The sequence below is a fragment of the Eulemur rufifrons genome, chromosome 26 (assembly GCF_041146395.1).
Source record: "Eulemur rufifrons isolate Redbay chromosome 26, OSU_ERuf_1, whole genome shotgun sequence".
Lineage (NCBI taxonomy): Eukaryota > Metazoa > Chordata > Mammalia > Primates > Lemuridae > Eulemur > Eulemur rufifrons.
Genome location: NC_091008.1, coordinates 5,034,183 through 5,057,728, shown reverse-complemented (window position 1 = coordinate 5,057,728; position 23,546 = coordinate 5,034,183). Strand labels below are relative to the sequence as shown.

At 47.6% G+C, this 23,546-nt stretch overlaps 1 protein-coding gene across 2 annotated transcripts; it reads left to right on the top strand.

Annotated features, from left to right (window-relative positions):
- The first annotated feature begins 770 nt into the window (after positions 1-770).
- ETNPPL (ethanolamine-phosphate phospho-lyase) lies at positions 771-17,091 on the top strand. 2 transcript variants are annotated; one of them, XM_069459199.1, is made up of 13 exons: positions 771-963; positions 3,433-3,551; positions 3,832-3,973; positions 5,561-5,635; positions 7,845-7,935; positions 8,836-8,952; positions 10,576-10,658; positions 11,269-11,494; positions 12,991-13,145; positions 13,728-13,817; positions 14,049-14,179; positions 15,668-15,735; positions 16,848-17,091. In XM_069459199.1, the coding sequence occupies exons 1-13, from the start codon at positions 785-787 to the stop codon at positions 16,974-16,976; spliced, it is 1,605 nt and encodes a 534-aa protein (XP_069315300.1). In that variant the 5' UTR covers positions 771-784; the 3' UTR covers positions 16,977-17,091. The 2 variants fall into 2 exon arrangements, with proteins under 2 accessions (XP_069315300.1, XP_069315299.1); XM_069459198.1 differs by having other exon boundaries at positions 3,814-3,973.
- Positions 17,092-23,546: the final 6,455 nt, after the last annotated feature.

The window sequence follows — 23,546 nt, the reverse complement described above, 5'->3', positions numbered from 1 at the left end:
GACCTTGAGCGAGCCTTCACCTTTCCTGCCACGAGCACAGTGATAGCTCACCAGCGTCCTCTCTGTCCACATGTTTAACCTCAGATCTGACCCGCGTAAGAAGAGCATCGTAAAGGAAGTCGAGAAACCTGTAGAGACGAACCCGGTGTTCATTCGCCACCAGGTAGACGCGTGATTATCCAACAGGGAGCAGCCTCGCTGTCCGCGTCTCTTAAAGGGTCCAACTCACGCTCAGCTCTCGGGGCTGTTTGCAGACGGGATAGGTCAATTGTGTCAATGCGTTTTGTCACCTGCATGGCTGGGGACATCGGAAATGCAATCAGCGTTAAAGCAGATGTTTGAAACCCTGCGTAGACATCGCTGCGGCGGAGGTGACAGGCTGCGTCCCGCCACCTGCCGTTAGGGCACGTGCTGGTGCGGCGTGCATGGCAGGTTGGGGACGGGACTACGGCGCCGGGTGACAATGGAGAAAACGGGGGTCTTGGTAGCTCCGGGGAGCGCCTACCTCTGAATTTTTACAAGAAAACAAAGTGTAGCCAAAAGAAAGTGGAAAGGAGGAAAAAGGCAAAGTTAGGACAATGAAAGGCAGGGTTAAAGGAATTACGGGGCCAGGCGGCGGTGGCACCCGCGGGCAGGGGACCGGGGCGGGGTGGGCGGCGAGGGGGTGGCGAAGGGGCGGCCAGTCCGGGACTCGCCGCAGGCGCCGGGCGGGGGGGCGGGGGGAGGGGCTTGGCCAAGGGCACGGCAGGGCGACACATAAAAGGGACACGACCCCGGCTGGCTGATGCCGCCGGTGACCTCGGGCGCCAGCGCAGGGAGCCCCCCGGCCGCCGAGGCAGCCCCGGGTCCGCGAGGGACGTGCGCTGACCGGACGGGGGTCCCCGCGGGGTGCCCGGGACCTGTCACCATGTGCGAGCTGTACAGCAAGCGCGACACGCTGGCGCTCCGGGGCAAGCACATCGGGTAAGGGCCCCGGCGGGGGACACGCGAGGACAGGGGGACGCGGCGAGCGCCGCGGGCGGGACCCCGGGCGGGGGGCGGCTGCCAGCCCGGCGCGCGCTCCCGCTCCTGCGCACGCGCGTCCCCGCCTGCACGGGCTCCCGGGAGCGCGCCTGGAACCCGGAGCGCCGGGCCGCGCGGGGGGCGGGCGACGACGGGCGCTGGTGACACTGACGGCTCCTCGCCACCCTCCCCGGTCCCCAACTCCAGAGTGTTTGGAAACTGCGAGCTCAGGACAGTTTTCATGATGCTGCGACAACCAACTAGTGCTGGCGACTGAGCGGTAAAGGGTTAACCCAGCGGGGAGAAAAACCTGGAACCACCTTCTGGAAAAGCCCAAACTTCCCTCGGACGCCACCACCCCGCAGCGCGGTGTCCCCAGCTGGGTCCCCGCTTGGGTCTAGAAATGCGGGTTCTCCCCGGTCTGGCCCTGGGCTGCCCGTGTCGCCAACGACGTGACAACCAGACGACACTGACCTGGGCCCCCCCGGCCCTCGCTGGGTGTCACATTACCTGTGCGACCCCTGTCGAGTCGCTTTAATTTCCTCTTCTAGGAAAGTAGGACGAACCTTCTACTTTGCAGGGCTGGGCAGACGAAATGAGCGTGTTCGTGCTTTGCGTCTGGCTTTTGAAAAGGGACATGAAAAAATAAATGATGACGGTGGCTGTCAGCGACCCCTCACCCTGCAAAGTCACCTGTCTGCGATGTTAATCTGCAGTTAACAGAGAGAACCGGGCAACGAGGAAAGAAAAGAACTAATATCCTCCTCCCCTAAATGCTGGACAAGTTCCCATACTGAGGTTCCTGACCTCACCCAGGGAAATTTCTAGATGTTTAGGAGCCTTGTCGGATCTCTCGCAAGCCAAAGTGGGGTCAAAATGGTCAAATTCCTCCCACATTAGCAGATAATCGCCCCCCCTTTTTCTGATCACTCGTTCTGTTAGTGTTCGGCCCCATGTAGACTCCAGTGAAGACCTAATGGATTCTGACAGGGCTGAACAGATTCAGTGAAAGCAGGAATATGGCCGGGGACAGACAGGCTGGAAGGTGGAGAATCCTGCCTGGAGTCCCCCTGGCCAGGGGGAAGCAGGTTGAAAAGGCCAGGGGAAGTCTGCGCCTCTCAGCTCACCTTCCTGACAAAGGTTGTCTTTGGGTTTTAACTTGTCAGTATAAACTAACAGCTGAGTTTGAACCAATATGAAGTTCTTATTGAATATGATTTTCATTTTAGCTGATGATATTCAAAAATAGCAGTGGTGGATAATGCAACCTTAAGCAATTTGAAAATTTGAAAGCACCTACTGCTCACAATAATCAAAATGCTTTCTAAACAGTTAGATGTTGATTTAATATGTAATGTCTAATGCAATGTCTGATTACCACCGGAACTGCCTTCAGTGTGTGTGGGGTTGTGTATATGCAAGATCGTCAAAATAAATATGTGTGTGTGTGTGTGTGTGTGTGTGTGCATTCAACTGTAGTTTGTAAATGACCATAAAACCAAGACAAGGTACTTGTGATGTTTCTGTAGCTAAAATTTATACTCTCTTCATTCAAATAACTGAAAATCTGGGTGACTTTTCATTATGCTCGAAAGAATGCAGGCAGGGGTTAGAAGAATAATTGAATTTCATTGTTTAAGAATGGAAAACAGTAACTCTTGAAAAAAAATTACAAAAAATAAAAAATAAAAAAATAAACGAATGGAAAATAGGACAGTTTGACAGGACAAGTACCAGTCAAAATACATAGAAATTGAAATGATCTATAAAATCTTCATTGTATTTAACTCTAAGTTATTTGTATTTAGATTTCAGTGCTATTTATTTCTTTATAAATTAGATAAGAAGGAGAGAAAGAGAGAGAGAGGTATCTTGGGCTGTGATAACACAGCCTGGTTTCAAATCCTGATTTTCTCACTTATTGGCTGTGTGGCCTTGAGCAAGTTTCTTAACTTCTCTGTGCCTTGGTCTCCTCCCCTGTAAAAATGAGAATGATCATAACCCCTAGTTCATAGGATTGTTGAGAGGATTAAATGAAATAATACTTATAAAATACGTAACAGTTTCTGACACACAATAAGACCCCCAAGAAAAGTTTGGTTATTTTTTTTTTTTTTTCTGGTAGAACAAAATGTCCCAAAGGAAAATTGGTTACGGGTCTGTGTGCTTCGAGCTGTCAGAGGTTTGATTCACAGTCCTTTGAGTAAGTTGTCACATCACGGTGAACTTCATAACAAGCACAAGAAATGTGAGCCATGTCACAAAGGAGGATTAAGGTAGAAGGTTCCAGGCTGCTCAAGGATGTCACTCAAGTTGTGTTTTCCCTGTCCTTTATGTAACTGTCATTTTCCACTGACGGTGACCTTCCCGGAGAAGGAAAAATACTGAGACGTCCGATCAGACCAAAATGTTTCCTTGGATTCTTTCTAGGCCCTCGTGCAAAGTTTTCTTTGCTGCGGATCCCGTGAAGATAGTTCGGGCCCGGGGGCAGTACATGTTCGACGAGCAAGGTGAACGCTACCTGGATTGCATCAACAACGTGGCCCATGGTAACTGTCCTGTCTCTGTGGCGCTCTGAGGACGATGTTTATGGGAAGAGGCAGAGTTGGAACAGTTAATATTTGTCTGGGAGCTGCAGTGGCTGCAGGGTCTTTGCCGAGGGGGCCAGTAGTCCTAGCAGGGAAAAGTTGCAGCAAAATGCATAAGAGAAAGAAACTCAACTATTTTTTTTTCCTTGCTTCCTAGTTCCCCTGACTTCCCAGGCACTTAGCATGGTAACTATATTTCTTGGACTTTTGTCTCCAATTTTAGTGGGACATTGTCACCCAGAAGTGGTCAGAGCTGCCCTGAGACAGATGGAAGTGCTAAATACGAATTCTAGATTCCTCCACGACAACATTGTGGAGTATGCCAAACGCCTTTCAGCAACCCTGCCGGAGAAACTCTCCGTTTGTTATTTTACAAATTCAGGGTATGTTTGCCGCTTTCCTACCCATCCCCGTTTCTACCAAACTGTCTACTGTCTTGCAAACCTTTCCTTTCGGTTCGTGGAGGAGCGTAGATGTCTAAAAAGGCTTGAGATCCTTGGCCGTTCGCTCAGCGCGCACACATCATGGGCCTGGCCTTTCTGCTTCCTCGGCCTCCTTGCATGGCTCTGAACCTAACTGGTCAATGACGCTCACCTCCTCGGGGCTGGAGTAAGTAGTAGCGAAGGAATCAGTAGCTAAGGAATCCGCAGGCCAAGACAGTTCTTGCAAAGCATGCATGAGGAATTCCAGCAAGGAAGTAACTACTAAACAACCTAAAACGTTTGTAAGATTTTTGATTGATTTGTTTTCTTAAAAGAAATTGAGGGCCGGGCGCGGTGGCTCACGCCTGTGATCCCAGCACTCTGGGAGGCCGAGGCGGGAGGATCGCTCGAGGTCAGGAGTTCGAGACCAGCCTGAGCAAGAGCAAGACCCCGTCTCTACTAAAACATAGAAAGAAATTATATGGACAGCTAAAAATATATAGCCTGGCGTGGTGGCGCATGCCTGTAGTCCCAGCTACTCGGGAGGCTGAGGCAGGAGGATCGCTTGAGCCCAGGAGTCTGAGGTTGCTGTGAGCGAGGCTGATGCCACGGCACTCTAGCCTGGGCAACAGAGTGAGACTGTCTCAAAAAAAAAAAAAAGAAGAAGAAGATATCTTAGAATCTAACTTGTTGTTGTTATCAGGCATTATTGCCGTTAATAAATGAAGCATAATATTTGACTTCCATTCCTAAGGAATTCTATACTGGCAAAGAGAAATTAATTGCAAACAATACTGTCCCCAGAGACTGGATATGACAGGGCACATCTAGGACAAAGAATTATAGTCTTGACGTTAAACAGGCTTCAGTCTGAATCCTGGCTCTATTTCTCACGCACTGTAAGACTTCGTTCTGGTTCCTTAACCTCTCTGGGGCTATTTCCTCGTCCTTAAAGAGGAGATGGCAATGCTTGTCTTGCCCAGTTGTTATGAGAACAAATGTAACACTCAGCCTAGTGTGTGGCAGAGAGTGAATATTACAATGATGATTATTGTCTTCCTCTGTGTCTGGATTGTATGTTTAGACTCTGAACCAGAATGAGAAAATAGGATCCTCACTGTAGAGATAAGGAAACGAATGAGATACTGGGTCAATACAGCGTAGTTAGGTGGCATAGCCAGCTGATGGTCCCCGGACTGTCCCTATGCCTTGTGCTAAGATCAGCCTTAACGCGGCTCCTGGTGTCCTCAAAGCCGCTCATCTGCTGATGTGACTGAACGGCGCTGACGTTTGCCATGGACACTACGCCTTAATTTTTATTCGCTTTCTTCTGTGTAGCTCAGTCTTGACTGCAAGCGCGGAGGGACCCTGTATGAGAAGGGAGCGGTGGGGTCGCAGGGTGGGCGAGATCGAAGGGGAAGGAGAGGCCTTCCACTGACTCCTTTATACATTTGGGAATAAATGTAATCTCACGACTTTGGGAATTAACATTTAAGGTAGCTTAAAAAGCGATGACGTCACATTGTCCCCTGTCTGTTCTCTTAACAGATCCGAAGCTAATGACTTAGCCTTACGCCTGGCCCGGCAGTTCCGAGGCCACCAAGACGTGATCACTCTTGAGCAGTAAGTCTGGGACGCGAGGTCCCCCCCGCCACCTTGGGGGCAGAGGGTGGAATTAGATACGTGTCCCGTTTTGTGCCCTTCTGGAGGCGGCTGTGCCCTGTGCGATGGTCAGTGTGTTCGTCTTCTAGTGTTGCTGTGCTAGTTATCACACACTTAATTAAGGGTTTGAACAACGCAAGTTTATTCTCTTACATCTCTGTAGCTCAGAAATCCAAACTAGTCTCGCTGAGCTGAAATTAAGCCATCAACGGGGCTGCGATCGTGGGGACTCCAGGGGGTCCCTCGCCTTTTCCCTGGGCCTCCTGCGTCCCTTGGCTCGTGATCTCTTCCTATGTCTTCCCAGTCAGCGATCGCCTCCCTCCAGCCTCTGCTTCCGTCCTCCCCCTTCTCTGTCTCTGACCCCTGCCGCCTTCTTGCACTTGACCTTGAACCCACACTTGACCTTGAACCCACCCGGATGGTCCCAGGCGCTCCCCGCCTCCAACTGCTTGATTTAATCAGACCTGCAGAGTCCGCTTTGCCAGGGAACCCGACATATTCTCGGGCTCTGAGTATTAGGACGTGGACATCCTCGAGGCGTCTCTTGTTCTCATTTATTCCCATCCTCCCGCACCTACACACGACTATTCTACTATGTTTAATGTATATCTTTCTCTTGTTGGTTGGTTGTTGCTTTGTATAGTCTAGATCAGAGGATCTCCACATTAGCTGCAATTTATATTCATCTGGGGAAGGAGTTTTTAAATGCCAAGGCCCCACCCAGACCAATTAAGGGAGAATCTCTGGAGGTGGATTCCAGGAAATCCTAATTTTCTTTTAGATTCGCCAAGCGATTCTAATATGCAGGCAGAGCTGAGAATCATCCGTTTAGGCCCTTTTCATTTGAGAGATTTCAAATGTCTTTTCTCAATCTATCATCTGTCTTTTTTTTTTTTTTTTTTTTTTGAGACAGAGTCTCACTCTGTTGCCCGGGCTAGAGTGAGTGCCGTGGCTTCAGCCTAGCTCACAGCAACCTCAAACTCCTGGGCTCAAGCGATCCTACTGCCTCAGCCTCCCGAGTAGCTGGGACTACAGGCATGCACCACCATGCCCGGCTCATTTTTTGTGTATATATATTTTAGTTGTCCATATAATTTCTATTTTTAGTAGAGACGGGGTCTCGCTTTTGCTCAGGCTGGTCTCGAACTCCTGACCTCGAGCGATCCTCCCGCCTCGGCCTCCCAGAGTGCTGGGATGACAGGCGTGAGCCACCGCGCCCGGCCTATCATCTGTCTTTTAACTTAGTGTTTGGTGTCCTTCAGTGGAAATCTTTGATTCTGATTAAATCAAATAGAGAAGATTTTTGTCTTTGAGTTTGTGTTTTCTGAGTTTTGTTAATATCGCTCTTCCCACACCTGTCCCCACCCCCCTAGATCACAAGGATGTCCTGCATTTTCTTCCACTACCTTTGTAATTACTCCTTGGAGTGAGTCTACCTGGAGTCACGTTTTGTTGCCATGTCTGTCTGGAAGCGTCTCTGAGCTTTGTCTCTGTTCCAGTAGTATCTTTGTTCTTATTCCAATACCACGCTCATTGATTTCTATGGCTTTGTAGCATATCTTAATCTATGGTAGGGCACGTTCTTCCTCTTTGCTTTATCCATTCATGGGCCTTTTATAATTTCCTTTCCAATCTCCCAGTTATATCTCCGGACAAGAAACAGAAACAGGAATATCATAGGCACTTGGATTTTCATAGTGAGAGAAAGGAACTTCATAGCCTTTTGATCACCCCTCGATCTGAGTTCTTGAAGAGACCTTCTGTTCCTTCCCAACTAGTATTTGCCCGATATTTGCAATTGGAGATTCTTTAGAAATCACCCCCAAATAGAAACATGGGCTCATTCTATGATATAAAGTTGTTTTTAAAACTTAAGAGAATGTATCTATCAAATACATATAAAGAATACATACATGTAAAGTTTTGCATGAAGATAGAGAAAATAACTTTTCATATTTAGACAATCTAATTTAGCAATATCATCTAAAGAAATCTGGTTTTTTTTCCCCTACTAAAAAGAAATTGTCAATGAGGACACGAATTTGGCTCTTCGGTTTTATTGCATGTATCAGAAGAATTGGACAAATTAAATGGCCAGTCTTGCCGTGAAAAATTAGCTCCTGTATGGTTATCCTGGAGCGATTTTGGTTACTGTGTTTTTTCTTTTCAGCGCTTATCATGGTCACCTATCATCCTTAATTGAGATCAGTCCATACAAATTTCGGAAGGGCAAAGACGTCAAGAAAGAATTTGTGCATGTGGTAAGTATCTTCGAATCTTAAAATCCGACTGTTAGTGCTGGCAGAATGCCTAGTGATAATCCAGCCCAATACTTAAAATCATGAAAAATAAACTAAGATCTGGAGCAATTATGTGACTTGCTAGAGTCAAAGAGCTAGATAATGACAGAAAATGGTTTGAAGTTCATTGATGAACATTATAACAGGCATATTAGTTTAGCAAGAGAGTATATTATCCAGAGCTATCATTTTGATTGTTTTGCTCTTTGATTATCAGTTGCTTTTTCTATCACTGATGCCAACTCAATTCAGACTTGAACTGAGTATGTTTGACTATTTAAAATTAAATTGCTCTGTGCTGAATTATTATATAGATTTATTTATTAAGTAAACTAAAGAAACCAATCAAGTTGTTGAAACAGTGAAGTTCATTGGGTGTGCTTGTAATAACTGAGGATCAACAGGCTTCCTTAAGAGAATCGTCAATACCTTCTTTCAATATTTTTAAGATCTGCAGTCATTCTAAGGCATTTTTTAGTGTTCTGAATGATTACAATTTGTCATACAGTTGATAAGTGTTGGCTCATTTTAAATCAAGTCTGGTTGGTACAGTTTTCATTCACTGACATTTTCAAGTAGTATAATCACACTTGTTGATTCAAATTTGCTATTTATGTGACTAGGGACACAGTCTTCATTTATTAGAGTCTGGGCGCAAATCCAAGCTCCTGTTCACAACTCAAAGATGTCAGTTCTTCTCAGAATCCAAAGATGTTAAAGAAAAAAGAACAGAAGTAGCTAGCGTCACTTAAAATCCATATGATCACCTCTCTAACAGGCCCTTGCGGGAAAATACCTTTTTTAAAAAAAAGTTTGTCAAAGAGGCAAATAATGAGAAACCGCATGATTTGATGTGTTCAGGCACCAGTTCCAGACACTTACAGGGGAAGATACAGAGAAGACCACGCAGACCCCGCCAGTGCGTACGCAGAGGAAGTCAAGAAAATTATCGAAGAAGCTCATAACGGTGGAAGGAAGGTTTGTATTTGCAGCTTTGGCAATATTTTTAACATCATTTGCAAGATGGATCAAAACTGTTGTGATTCACTGGAGAGAGGGCCAAGGATTAGCTCTAACTTCCTTTTCTGTTCTGTCCTTTGCTCTTTGGTTCGTATTTCAAGAAGTGCATTATTACAGTCATGCCTCTAGACGGTCTGCGTTTAGTTAGCCTGGAAATATAATCGCTATGTCCCTTCCAGAACTAGTGGCCTAATTCTGACCTCTTCAGTGGCGTGCAGGGTCTGGTCCAGCGGGGTAGAGGAAGAGAGAATTAGGAAAGGTGATAACTCAGGGATGGACTATTCCAACTGAGAATGGCCCCAGGGGTCCATATATGGTGGCCGTGGGGCCCCAAGACCCAGGCAGATTTCCAGACCCACGAGGGACCCTGGGTGCTTCCCTTCAACCTGCTCAACCTTCCTGAAGCCACAGAGCTTGGGGGTGGTCTACACCTGCTAAGCCAAGGCAGAAACATATTCTTCCCATCTGGGCCTGGCCTTCTAAGACAGAACCAGCGTCCTCAGGAGCAGGAAAAACGGGTTTTTCATTTTCTTAGTCTTCAGCTTCATGCTCCATTCTCAGCCCGTTTAGGGGTTACTTTTGTGGATTTTTAATGCAACTTGACAATACTTTGCCTTTAAACTGACTTATGGCATAGATGCGGCAATTAAAAAAATCCATAATTAAAATAAAAATGAAGCCTTTGCTTTTTTCCAATGAATTCAAATATTTTTGTCTTCCTGTCTTCATGATTGACTTCACATTTTCTCAACTGTTTCTTTTATTAGCAGTGCTGAAAGCAGAGAGCAAATGTAAGGTGGGGACTTCTAAATATTAGATATGCTGGCAAAGTTGGGGAGGTTTAGAGCAGAAATCTCTTGAGTCCCACAGCCTCATTTTACAAATAAGAAACTAAAGAACTGAAAAGTGAAGGATTTAACCCAAGGTAAATACAGTTACTAAGAGCCTGAACTAGACCTTTGGTTCTCTTGATTTATCTCGTACATTTTTTGCACTTTCTCTTCCTACTTCAGTGCTATTTCGTATTTTCTTAGCCTCTAGAACACTTCATCTGTGGGTCGTTTTGTTAATTGCTCACTATTGAGTTAAGCCTGCGTTAGGGCAGGACCTAAAAACATAGCACAGTGATGACAGTGTGTGGCCACAAGTCACCCTCCTGTTTTCCTTGGTGCAAATTCCAGCCTCAAGCAGAATTTCACCAAGCTGAGGAAAGAGGCAACACAACGATGACTTTGAAACCTGGCTAAATTTTTAGAGGTTTATATCAAAGGCTGATCAAGACGTCAGTCTTATTCAGCTCATCCTAGTGAAACCACTGCACTTAAATTAATGATGGAGAACTGGAAGTCATCGCCTCTATTTCTCACAGTGGCCTAGAATTTCAGCAACTAATGTTCTAAATCCGTTGCTTCCCCGACATAGACATCTTTTCCTTTCTGTTTAATCAAATGGCCCATTTGCCATTTGCAACGGGTCTATTCGTAGCCATTTTTTTAAAATAACCCGCTCGATAAGAGATCCTCTTTCTCAGGGGGCACGAGGGGGGCCTAATGGACGTTGACCCCGTCTTCTCTTGTATAGATCGCTGCCTTTATTGCTGAATCCATGCAGAGTTGTGGCGGACAAATTATCCCTCCAGCAGGCTACTTCCAGAAAGTGGCAGAGTACGTACTTGACGTGGGCATCCTTGGTCACACTGAGGGCACTGTGACGGTTCTGTAGGGGCCACACTGGTGGCTGAAATACTGAAGTCCTTCCAGATTAGCTGGCAAATAGCCACACCTGAGTGCCTGCCATCCGGGACTCCCGGACGCCCCCCTCCCCCACCCCCCAGCCTTTTCCAAGATCCAGCAAACAAAGGGTCTGGTCCTGGCCCAGCCGGGGCGTCTCAGGGCTTGGCCGCAGCTCCCAGCCTGGCGTCCTCTCTCGCTGGCTGGTGCACAAGACTTTGCAATTAGTAAACATCTGAAGATGAACCCTGCTAAAAGCTAATTGTTCCAGTCTTCCTTTTCTTGCTTAAAATGCTGCAATATGGCTTACTTTTTAAGCAGCACAAATCTGAACAATATGGGCCCTATCTAATCTAGAAATTACATGATTATATTGCAAAATCGGTGATGCCTACATGAGGCTTGAAGCACTGAAAAGTTTCTAGCAACGACTAAGGCTTCAGGTTAACAACACTTTTTTGTCTTCGATAATCTGTATCTTTGCGGGTGGGTTTGGGGACTCTCGGTGATCTGAAGGCATTAGAGTGTCTCTTTTGCTTTTCAGGTATGTGCACGGCGCAGGGGGTGTGTTTATAGCTGACGAAGTTCAGGTGGGCTTTGGCCGAGTTGGGAAACATTTCTGGAGCTTCCAGATGTACGGCGAAGACTTCGTTCCAGACATCGTCACTATGGGAAAACCAATGGGCAACAGCCACCCCATGGCATGCGTGGTCACAACCAAGGAAATTGCAGAAGCCTTCAGCAGCTCTGGGATGGAGTATTTCAATACGGTAAATTCCAGTCTCCACCTTTAACGCTAAGAGGGAAAATCATAATGCATGTTCTTACACTTCTTGCAAATGTAGCAAAGAGTAAAGCTCAGTTTTGCCAGCTAGCCACGCCAGGACGCCTAGCCAGACTTTGATCTCAGTAGATTTCATTCTGTCTAGCAAAATGCTCCTTGTATTTTCCCTTGTGCACCTTTCCCCTTCCTAAAATAGAATTCTTAATTTTTCCAGTGATAGATGGTGGCCCTGCTAAACTCTAGAGGTTTGGGTACTTTCATTAAAGGTGATATGATCTTTGTTTTGTATCATATTTAAGTTTCCAATAGACTTTTAAAGTGTTCAGATGACTCAGGACTGTAAATATTGTATGGCTGCCATAAGAAACACTAAATTTTTATCTTTGGGAAATTTTATTTGGAGAAAATGTCATTGCTTAGCTGTTTTCACCCAGCTCTTTTTCTTTTCTCTTTTTTTTTTTTTTGACATAGTCTCGCTCTGTTGCCCCAGCTAGAGTGTTGTGGCGTCAGCCTCGCTCACAGCAACCTCAAACTTCTGAGCTCAAGCGATCCTCCTGCCTCAGCCTCCCAAGTAGCTGGGACTACAGGCATGTGCCACCATGCCCGGCTGATTTTTTTCTATATATTTTTAGTTGTCTGGTTAATTTTTTTCTATTTTTAGTAGAGACGGGGTCTCGCTCTTGCTCAGGCTGTTCTTGAACTCCTGACCTCGAATGATGTTCTCGCCTCGGCCTCCCAGAGTGCTCGGATTACAGGCGTGAGCCACCGCGCCCCCGGCCTTCACCCAGCTCTTCAATGGCAGAAACCCCTATCTCCTCACTGAACCACACTCTGAAAATCTTAATTCCCAACTGAATGTCTGTTTTTTATTTGGATAAGCCAATAAACTCCCTGATACTTCTTCAGACAGGTTATGTAGTGGAAGTTGTGTTGGAGAAGATAATTTGGAATGAATTTTCACTCAATCCTGAATGAATGGAATTGTGCTATAATCTGAGAAACTAATATTATAAGAGAAAATTATATGGAAATTGTATCTTCAGCCGGGCGCAGTGGCTCACGCCTGTAATCCCAGCACTCTGGGAGGCCGAGGTGGGTGGATCACTCGAGGTCAGGAGTTGGAGACCAGCCTGAGCAAGAGTGAGACCCCGTCTCTACTAAAAATAGAAAGAAATTATCTGGCCAACTAAAAATATATATAGAAAAAAACTAGCCGGGCGTGGTGGCGCATGCCTGTAGTCCCAGCTACTCGGGAGGCTGAGGCAGGAGGATCGCTTGAGCCCAGGAGTTGGAGGTTGCCATGAGCAAGGCTGATGCCACGGCACTCACTCTAGCCAGGACAACAAAGCGACACTCTGTCTCAAAAAAAAAAAAAAAAAAAGAAAAGAAAAGAAATTGTATCTTCAATATATAATGTCTCATGGATGGAGCAATACTGCTCTTTCAACTGCTATGGTTTCTCATCTATCTTTTTTTCTACAGTTTGGAGGAAATCCGGTATCTTGTGCTGTTGGTTTGGCTGTTCTGGATATAATTGAAAATGAAGGCCTTCAAGGGAACGCCACAAAAGTAGGGAATTATCTTACTGAGTTACTGAATAAGCAGAAGGCTAAACACCCTTTGATAGGAGATATTAGGTATGTTTATCATGAAGTTGTCTTGTAGTTATTCATTCAAAATGAAAATAGTTAAGATTTTATCTTATATACAAAAAAACAAAACACACACACACAAAAAAAAAAACTCAGAGAAATCAAAAATCATTTTTTACTCCAGAACCCAGGTATCACCACTGTTAGCATTTGGGTGAATATCTTTCCCGACTTTTATACTTTTTCTCTGTTAATGAAGCTGGGATAATTTCAGCGCCCAAAGATAAAAAGAAGGAACTTAAAGTAACACTAAAGAATCTATTGAAAATTATTTAAAATGCTATTATCCTGAAAAGCTGGACATTTTTCATAGATGTATGTAAACATTTACTTTCGTTATCGTCCTAAGAAACTAAATAGCATGAAAGGGTTGTTTTTAAGCCTTTTTTTTTTTTTAAATAATTGAGAAGAAGCTTGGATGACAAACACTAGAAACAACTGTGAATATTACATTGGCATGTTGCATGGAAGTTTGAAATTAAACTGAAGTTTGGGGACAGTGTTTTTTTAACTTTTTGTGACAACGCAGTGTTTGCTAGAGTGTGTGTCTTTCTCCACCTCCCTCAGGGGCGTTGGCCTTTTTATCGGAATTGACTTAGTGAAGGACCGTCAGCAAAGGACCCCAGCCACGGCCGAAGCTCAGCACGTCATCTACAAGTAAAGTCACCCACGTCCACCTGTTCAGTCTCCCGGCTCCAAAGTGCCCACCCACTTGAAAGCCTGTTTTACTTCCTCCTGCCGCTCTGAAAAAGGAAAATTTAAGACACGTGCAATTTATAAATGTGGCCTTCTTGATTGCAGAATGTTTAACCGCTCTGTGTTCAATCATTCTTAAATAATCTTAGTCACCATTTGTAGGCACTCACGTGTATCTTCTGCACCCATTAGGATGAAAGAAAAACGTGTGCTGCTCAGTGCCGACGGACCCCATAGAAATGTGCTTAAGATAAAACCACCTATGTGCTTCACTGAAGAAGATGCGGAGTTCATGGTGGACCAACTTGATGGGATTCTAACAGGTCAGTTCAGGGATGTTTGAGACGTCTCCTTTTTCCTTCCCTCGAACTCCCCCTGCCCCAGTCTGGGCGTGGAAATGAGGCAGGACAGAAATAAATGTACAACTTTCCATTTAGAACTAGAAAAAGAAAGCTGAAAAATAACACCTACATGGACTCTTAGTGAAATTGAAATTTTCAGTTTGCACTCGTGTAACTCCTTAGCTTTTACTGAAATAGTACACTGTTTAGTTTTTATAATAAACATTATAGGCTATAGGTTAACAATTTTTTGCTATATGCTGAATCACTCAACTTTGTATTTAATTTTTTTTTCCTTTGCTTTTCTTTTTAAAATAATATTTAAAATATTATTAAAATATTCAGTCATTGGTACTTAAATTATTAAAATAGTTTTATTTTATTACAATTTAATTTGAGGACTTTTGTTTGTCATTCAGAATTATAGTCTGTCATAAAAATGTATCCTTTGTTTCCCTATATCACGTGATTAAATTCGTTTATTTTTCTGTGATGGACACAGATCAGAAAGTAAAAAGCACTATCAAAACGATAGAGCATTTTGGTTGTTGCTTGAGGTATAGTTTTAAGATTCAACTTCTGCTGGCTCCTCAGGCTTTTGGGGTTAGGATGAGACTGAGAAGCGAGGACTCAATGGAGCATACGAAATAGATCATTAACGTTTGGAAACTGGGGTGTCATCCTGAGTCACTTGTAGCAAACTCACTGCAAACTCAGAGAGAGTGTGCTCAGCCCAGACCTGGCCAGCATTGCTCACAAGCCCGTGTGTCATCTGGTCCACAGGGCCAGGTGGAAGAGAGAGCGTAGGTTGGGGCAATCGGTCACCATGAGTCTGAGTCAACTCAGAACTTGAGCCTTGTTAGCAGTGGGCCGGAAGCATTTCCTTTGAATACAGTGAATGAGACGTAGGTTAAGATGGGCTCACTGCCACTTCAATGATAATGATGAAAGAACGTAATAAAAATTTTTGAGCAATTTTATTTAATTTTTATTTATTTATTTATTTATTTGGAGACTGAGTCTCGCTCTGTCACCCTAGACTAGAGTGGCCAGAGTGCCGTGGCGTCAGCCTAGCTCACAGCAACCTCAGACTCCTGGGCTCAAGTGATCCTCCTGCCTCAGCCTCCCAAGTAGCTGGGACTACAGGCATGTGCCACCATGCCCGGCTAATTTTTCTATATATATTTTAGCTGTCCATATAATTTCTTTCTATTTTTAGTAGAGATGGGGTCTTGCTCTTGCTCAGGCTGGTCTCGAACTCCTGAGCTCAAGCGATCCTCCTGCCTCGGCCTCCCAGAGTGCTAGGATTACAGGCGTGAGCCACGACGCCTGGGCTAAAAGCAATTTTAATAGCGATATGACATTTACCTCTCTATTCTTCACTAAAGTGATTCGTATAGATACCAAAAAGGTTTTTTTCAAAGATATTCATGTTATTCTGCCTTCTCCATTATATCGTCCTCGATTTAGTTTTAGAAGAAGCCCTGGGAGCCAAAACTGCAAGTGTGATTTCTGAGAACACTCCATGCAAAACAGAGGTAAAGTTCGGCTACTTTACTTGTAGAGGGGAAGTTTAAAACTTTGGGAATTTAAGGAAAAAGAATGCAAATTATTTTTTTACAAACAATTGAACAAAACTGGGCTAAGCTCAGGTGTGCTTCGTGTTGCACTGTTGAATGCACAATTAAATCTGCAAAGCACGTGTCATATCGTTTGGGAAGAATAAAGCCAAAGGCCCATTCTTACAGGATCGTTGCCGTCTGAGAAACAAAAACAGAAAACCAACCCTCAGACCTGCAAGGAGGCCTTCAGCATAGATTGGTAGCAATGGCCCGCGCGCCTGCGGTTCCCACGCGCTGCGCTTCTGCGGTTCCCACGCGCTGCGCTGCGCAGCCAGCACGAGCGTCATCGGTTCCCCAGCGCCAGAGTCGGGTTCCGAAATGAACTTCGTGCCAGCCTCGGGTGGCAGCCGGGCCTGGCAACCATCGGGCACCCAGTGGCCCAGTTCCTGCATTTGTGCTCGCAGCCCAGGGCTTTTCCATTCTCCCCTGGCGCTGCCTGCGGTGTGAGAAAGAGCACCCCGGGTTAGGGAACAGAAAGGCAGACCCTGGAGAGGCTTCGTTGCATAATTTGTTATTTGTTCGTGGCTTAGAGGCATAAAGGGACATTCAGTGCCCGGAGCCCGGCTGCACGTCCAGGCCAGTCAGCAAAGGCTTTCTCGCGACTGAAAAAAACATGGGGCTGTTTGAGCGGGAGCAGACGCTCTGCCAACAGGGTGGCTTCTGTCTCCTCCAGCGACACCAACCAGTGGCAGGAATCGGTTACTGTCTGATGTTCCAGAGCAGCTTCTCGGGTCTAAGACAGAATCGCAACTCTAAGAACCAGTTCATCAAACGGTGAAAAGGATCTTGCAAAAAAAATATCAGTGCAGGAAATGCCACTTTGGAGTTAGCAAAGTTGGCACACATTTCTCTGAAGCCTTGGAGTCCCAGGTCTTATGTCGACGTCGCATTTCAAGTGTCCGCTGCTGCAGATACTAACAAGGGGGTTAGGAAGGAACAACCAGTGTTGTTTGGCTTTGCTTTTCTGTGTTTTTTGTTGGCTGGGTGGTCTGGTTGGTTGAGAGGTGGGCTTGGTGCCTGTCTTGCAGGTGCCCAGGGAAGCACAGCTGGAATCGCTCAGGGGCGGCACCGCGGACTCCAGAGAAAGTCCCAGCAGGAAGAGAAAGGGCGCATGCGCAGACAAACATTCCCTGCTCAGTAAGAGGCTCAAGACGTGAACTTGAACGGTTTGAAGCAAGATGCACGCCCGGCGTGAGCGGATGTGTCTGTTAGCTAGCGCTCTCTAGAATTGTCACTCAGCTTAGATTTGTAAACAAAAAGGTCAATGAATGATAAGAATAAACCAAGTGATAACCAAACCATGTCAGGATTATTAGTGCGGCCTCCGGCCTATTAATTTCCTACTTGAGATTTCTGAAGCTACTTAATTATTCTAAGTGTAAACTTGTAAATTCAAAATTAAGTCAGTAGTTTTGCTTCTCACGTTCTAGTGTCTGAGATTCGAGAGCACAGTGCACTAGGGCAGCATGAAAGGGGGAAAAAAAGAAAAAAGAAATTATTCTTTAACTTTGGAGATTTAGTGCCTTACAATATGAATTCCATAATGATTGCATATATGAAAGTATATTTATTGACTGTAATAAAATAAAAGATGCTGTAAAAAAATTTTTATTAGAAAATGTTTTCCCTTCTTTTGCAGAGAATATTAAGGGTGAGGGTGGTAAAATCAAAGACATTCAGGAAAAATCACATACAGCGAATAGTAAAACATAAACCCGCATGATTTTTATTACAGTATATTGTTATAATTGTTCTATTTATTGTTAGCTATTGTTTATTTCTTACTTGCCTAATTTATAAATTTAATTTTATCATAGGTGTGTGTGTGTGTGTGTGTATATATATATATATATATATGAAAAAACATGGTACATATAGGGTTCCATAGTATAATAGGGTTCGGTACTATGTGCAGTTTCAGGCATGCACTGGGGGGTCTTGGAATGTGAATCCCCCCAGATAAGGCGGGGCTGCTGTGTTGCACACAGCACACAGTACAGTGTTTAGCACATGACAGATGATTTAAAAATGATGATCTCCTTCTCCCTCCCCGAAAATCTCTAGCAGGACTAGAGCCAGAGATGACAGGACAGCCTCCATGGGAGTTACAGATTCAGGGGTCCCCTGCGTGCAGTCTGTCGTATACGAAAGCAATGTTGGCTGGACAGGGAGGTTATCTCCCTGCTCTTTCTGGAAGTGACGACATCTGTCAGTTTCATCACCTTTGGTGTAGGGCAAAGTGAAGCCCGTTCAATAATGCTTATCTCTAAACCAGCCTCCTGCGAGAGTCACCAATTGGCAAAGGGCTTTCTCCCCACCCCTTTCACTCTGTCCTCGGGTCTAGAGAAAGTGAACCCATAGCCTTTGACCCCTACTGGTAAGCATTGCTGGGTTGTAGCAAACGGTGGTAGAATTTTTTTTGAGAATTCATCCTAATTTGAGATCTCTTTAACATAATGCCACGGAGCATCTGTGTATATAAACAGGTCTGTTAAATATATATTATAAGTATTATTTTTATCCTCTGTCTTACAGATAAGTCACTTTGGCCTTAGAGAGGTTACGACTTGCTCAAACGTCCCACAACTAGTAGGTTGTGGAGACATTTACTATGCATCTAAATTTGAGTAATGACAAGATCTGGGTTGACATGGTAGCTGTGCACACACAGTGGTGCGTACAAACCAGCTGGTACGCCATGTGTTCTATCACTACGATGGGTGACTGTCCCGACAATGGTATGTTCTCCAACCTGAGTCACTTGTCTCAGGCTGACGGTCACATTGTCAGAGAATTGACAAATAACCACAATGATCCCCTCTGATCAATGAGTATTGATTTCATCGTAGTAAAACTGAGATGATGGAGGTGGAAGAGCCCACGCTTTATAACCCCAGTTATCAGAAGTGCACTTTATAGCCAAATTGTTCCCCCATCCAAAGGAAATGAAATTACCAACTGCACACAAAATCAGCTGCTGGTTGGGCCATAGAGAAATTGTGTGCCACAAGCAATGCCTGACCCAAAACCATTAAGATCCTGCGCTGCAAAATTTGGAATTGGAACAGAGAGTGGTTTGAGTGTCTTTGTTTAGCCAGAAATGGAACACAGAAACTCAAAAGGAAGCTATGAGGAAACAATGCCTAGAGGAGCAGAGAAACCTGTTCACCAGAGACAGCAGTAAAACCACGGTGCAAGCAGGGGAAAGGAGGGTCGGAGAAAGAGCTCCGAGGGTGTGGTGGCTCCGCATCCCAGCCCCGCCTGGAGCTCCCTGTGCCCCCACCCTGGAGTCCTTGTCCCATCCTGTCATCCTGTTCATTGGCATCCACGTTGGTCGGCTGGCTGGTTTCTGTCCTAAACTAGTTTGAGTGGAAAGAAGAAGTTAAAAGGAAAATTCTCCATTTCCCTAGTCAGGCTGAGAATAAGCAGAGCCCCCGAGCTCGCCCGCAGGGTCTGTCTTGGCCGCAGCTCTTCAGGCCCACCCGGGCTTCCCTTTTAAGCTCCACCTGTGTTCTTGGACGGTTGCTTCATGGCACCGTCTCCCCGGCGCCATCCTGCAGCCCTAGTTCCAGCCTTAGCACTGGTGCCCAGTTTAAAATAAACAGGATGGACACCAGAAACCTGGCCCTTTTCGAAAGAGCCCAAGAAAGTACAATATACGAAATGGCTAGGTGTGGGCATGGCAGAACCGTAGGCTATGTTCCAAAAAAGAACTAGAGGCTCAAGCGTGTTACTAGAGACAAAGAAAAGGTGGAATGAAGGGAATGGAGACAGATGCATATTGGAATCACCTGGGGAATTTTTTTAATCATGAGGCCATGGCCCCACCCCCAGAGATTCTGATGGGATTAGTCTGGGACCCCGGCATCAGGATTTTTTAAATGTCCCAACTCCCCAGCTAACTGTGATGAGCAGCCAAGGTGAGGACCATGGAGGGAAAACATTGTTGGTAGGAAATTGGGCAGGTTTTAGAACAAAATAAAGGTGACAAGAATTGTGTTTTTTTTAGACAGAGTCTCACTCTGTTGCCCTGGGTAGAGTGCAGTGGCATCATCACAGCTCATTGCAACCTCAAATTCCTGGGCTCAAGCGATCCTCCTGCCTCAGCCTCCCAAGTAGCTGGGACTACAGGCATGCGCCACCATGCCCGGCTAATTTTTTCTATATATATTTTTAGCTGTCCAGATCATCTCTTTCTATTTTTAGTAGAGACGGGGTCTCGCTCTTGCTCAGGCTGGTCTCGAACTCCTGAGCTCAAAGAATTCTCCCGTCTCAGCCTCCCAGAGTGCTAGGATTACAGGCGTGAGCCACCGCGCCCGGCCCGCATCCAGTCTTTAAACAAGGTCAGTTCCTCCCCAGCTAAGCCGTGGTCTGGCCACACCTTTGGACCTATATTAGGGTTGGCCAAAACAGTAACACCTAACGTTTGTTGACAGTTTCATCTGCATTAACTGCTTTATTTTTTTTTCCATTCATTCACAGGTATTTATTGAGCACCTATGGTGTGCCAAATGCTGAGCACTGTTCTAGGAACTGGGTACGTAGCTTTGAGTGAGCACACAGCAGTGAACAAGACAGACAGAAGTCCCTGCCCTCAGGAGCTAACATTCTAGCGGAGGGGACAGACAAAGATCTGGATAAATAGTATGTTAGCAGGTGACAAATGGGAACGGTGGTGTTTGCATAGGATGGGGAGGGTGGGGGCTAAATCAGAGATCTGAGAGGACCTTCCCTAGATTGCTAGGTGGGTAGACCTCAGGCGCTAAGAGTGAGGCACTAGGGGGACTAAAGGGGACCTTGGTGACGGAGTAGGGGCCTCACGCATGCCAGGAGAGGGGCTGTGGGAAACTGCTAGGCTCGCACACATTGAGTTTGTGTGTGCTCAGCTGGGGACATCCAGGTGAAGCTCTCAGCAGCGTTTCTTCTCACTCTCTCAAGGAGGAGATGAGGGCAGAGAGGTGACAGGACAGCTCACTAGGGATTTGGTGGCTGCAGCGAGAACTCTGACTCTTACCCAGAGTGAGGTGCAGCCGGGGCAGGGCTCTGAGCCAGGAGAGCCCTGATCTGACTCAGGTGTCCCAGGCTCCCTCTGGCTGCGGGTGGGGACAGAGTGTGGGGGAAGGGACCAGGGAGGAAGCTGCTGGGATGTCCAGGAGGGAGGGGACGGAGGCTGGGCCAGGATGGGGGCCGTGGAGCAGGGAGAAGAGTTTAGATTCTATAGGTGAAGCCAGTAAGATTTGCTGACAGGCTGGAGTGGCCATGATGGAAAAAGAGAGGTTAAGGATGACCCTGGGGTGTTTGGCCTTAGTCACTGGAAGGACAGAGGTGCCACTGGCCTAGGTGGCGAAGATGGGAGGAAGCCGGGCCGGGAGGAAGGCGAGGAGCTCAGTTTAGGAGGCATAAAGCCTGAAACACCTCTGAGACCCTCCACCCTCCCCCGTGAAGATGGCAAACAGCACGCAGCGTGCAGGAGCCTGGAGTCAGGGGAGGTGTCTGGGATGAAGATAGAAATTTGAGTGTGGATAGCCTGCAGAGGGGACTTAGCTGTATGTGTAGGAGATGGACCCTATGACTGCGGTCCCCAACCCCGGGGCAATGGACGGTACCAGTCCGTGGCCTGTTAGGAACCGGGCTGCACAGCAGGAGGTGAGCAGCAGGTGAGCCAGCAAAGCTTCATCTGTATTTACAGCCGCTCCCATCGCTAGCGTCACCGCCTGAGCTCCGCCTCCTGTCGGATCAGCGGTGGCATTAGGTTCTCATAGGAGCTCGGACCCTACTGGGAACTGTGCATGCGAGGGATCTGGCTTGCACGTTCCTTATGAGAATGGAACGCCTGATGATCTGAGCTGGAGCTGAGGCGGGGATGCGAGCGCTGGGGAGCGGCTGCAAATACAGATTGTCATCGGCAGAGAGGTTTGACTGCACGACAAATGTCATGCGCTTGGATCATCCCCAAACCATCCCTCCACCCCCAGGCCGTGGAAAAAATTGTCTGCCATGAAACTGGTCCCTGGTGCCAAAACGGTTGGGGACCGCTGCCCTGGGGTATGAGTAGTTCAGAGAGGAGAACCAAGACCTTGGACTTGGGGCTGGCCGGGACTAAGAGGCCAGAGGGACAGAACTAGACGACAATATGATTAAACTGGCAACGAGTGACAAGAGAACGTGCAAGTCGTTTTAAGAGCGCATAACTGGAAGCCTCATCTAGTCTTGGGGTGCACGGGGGGGGGACAGTGAAGACAGGGAGGGCTGCCTAGAAGTGACCCCTGAGCTGACATCCAAAGCCCGAGTAGCTGCACAACCAAGGGGAAAAAAAAACAAAACAGGTAAGAGTTCCCGGCAGAGGGCGCAGCCCACGCAAAGGCCGGCAGAGACCGGAAGCGGAAGCTGCTCCGTCCGGCAGGGGGGGCTCTGGGGACAAGGGCGTCCTGATGAGTCATCAGCGAAAGATCTGTCATCAGCCAAGCCCGGTTCAGACCGGGTGCTGCCACCGCCTGTGACCCCGCCGTTCAGAATCTGCATTTTCTCTGTTAAATCGTGCCGCATGGACGCGGCTTGTGTCGCAGGCGTCCCTCGGGAAGCCTCGGCCGCAGCGACAGTTTTGTCTGTCGTGATCGCGTTGCTAGAGCCATTAGCACATTAATTACGTTATCAGGGGGTCAGTGCGGAAGGGCAGCGGTCAAGGGTGCGGGCCGGGCCGCCCGGGTTTGCTTAGCTGTGAAACGGGGACAATAAGCAGCACGTGTCCCACAGGCTGTTGCGGGGACAAATGAGCCGACGCGTGACGAGCGCTTAGGAGAGCGCGCGGCCGCCGGGTTTTTGTCGGGATTTTACCGAGGGACGAGCGGGTTCGCCGGCCCCGGACCGCAGAGGGCTCCGGGCCGAGGGAGCAGCGTGGACGCGGCCGCAGAAGCCCGTGGCTGCCGCTTGTCACCTCGTCCTGATGGAGCCCGACTCGCGTTCCCATTTCGGGGACGAGAGGACGAGGAACTCTGCACCGATTGAGGCCAGGCGGCCACCCTGCGCCCCGGGACCCCGAGGACGCCCCGGGCGCGCGCGCAGGCGGGAGGTCGCAGCCTGAGGACAAGCGACAGGTCTCCGAGCGCGGACGCCGCCTCCCCCTCCTCGGGGACCTCAGGACGCGGCCTCGGACACCAGGCCGTGGCCAAAGGACTCTCCCCGTGTGCGGGGCTCTCTTTAGAGACCCGACGGCTGAGGACGCCCTTGGGCCCCAGCCAGGGAAAAAACGATCCTGACGGTCCTGGTGACCCCGCGCCGCGGCGGGGACGCGCGGGAGAAGCGCCGCGCGGCTTCGACGCCTCAGTCCTCGCCACAGACTCGGGCGCTTGTCCTCCAGCCGGTGAGCCCGACGCCACTCGGGGCCTCCAGGTGCCGCGTGTCGCCTCAAGGACCGGAGAGGGGCCGCGTGCCGAGTCCCCTTTTCTGAGCGGGGCCGGAAATCGCAACCTGGCCAGGTATTAGCAAGACTCGGGGCGGAAATTCGCACTGCGACACTGGGTTGTCACCCCGGAGTTCTCGTCCTGGGCGCCTTCACCCAGGTATGAGGGGGGTGGGGAAGACGTCACACCTGTGGGATCGGGCGGGGCTCGAACCGGCGGCGGCGCCAGAAACGGGCAGGACGGAGCCACTGCGCCTGCGCCCTGCGTCCTGGGCGGTCCGCGCAGGCGCAGTCGCAACGCTGGCGCTATATAGCGGCTGTGTTGCCT

Coding starts and splice junctions, on each gene's coding strand:
- ETNPPL (XM_069459198.1), top strand. CDS start 785: ATGCCGCCGGTGACCTCGGGCGCCAGCGCAGGGAGCCCCCCGGCCGCC. Junction 3,552..3,813: donor CATCAACAACGTGGCCCATG/GTAACTGTCCTG, acceptor CTCCAATTTTAG/TGGGACATTGTCACCCAGAA. Junction 5,636..7,844: donor GACGTGATCACTCTTGAGCA/GTAAGTCTGGGA, acceptor TTTTCTTTTCAG/CGCTTATCATGGTCACCTAT.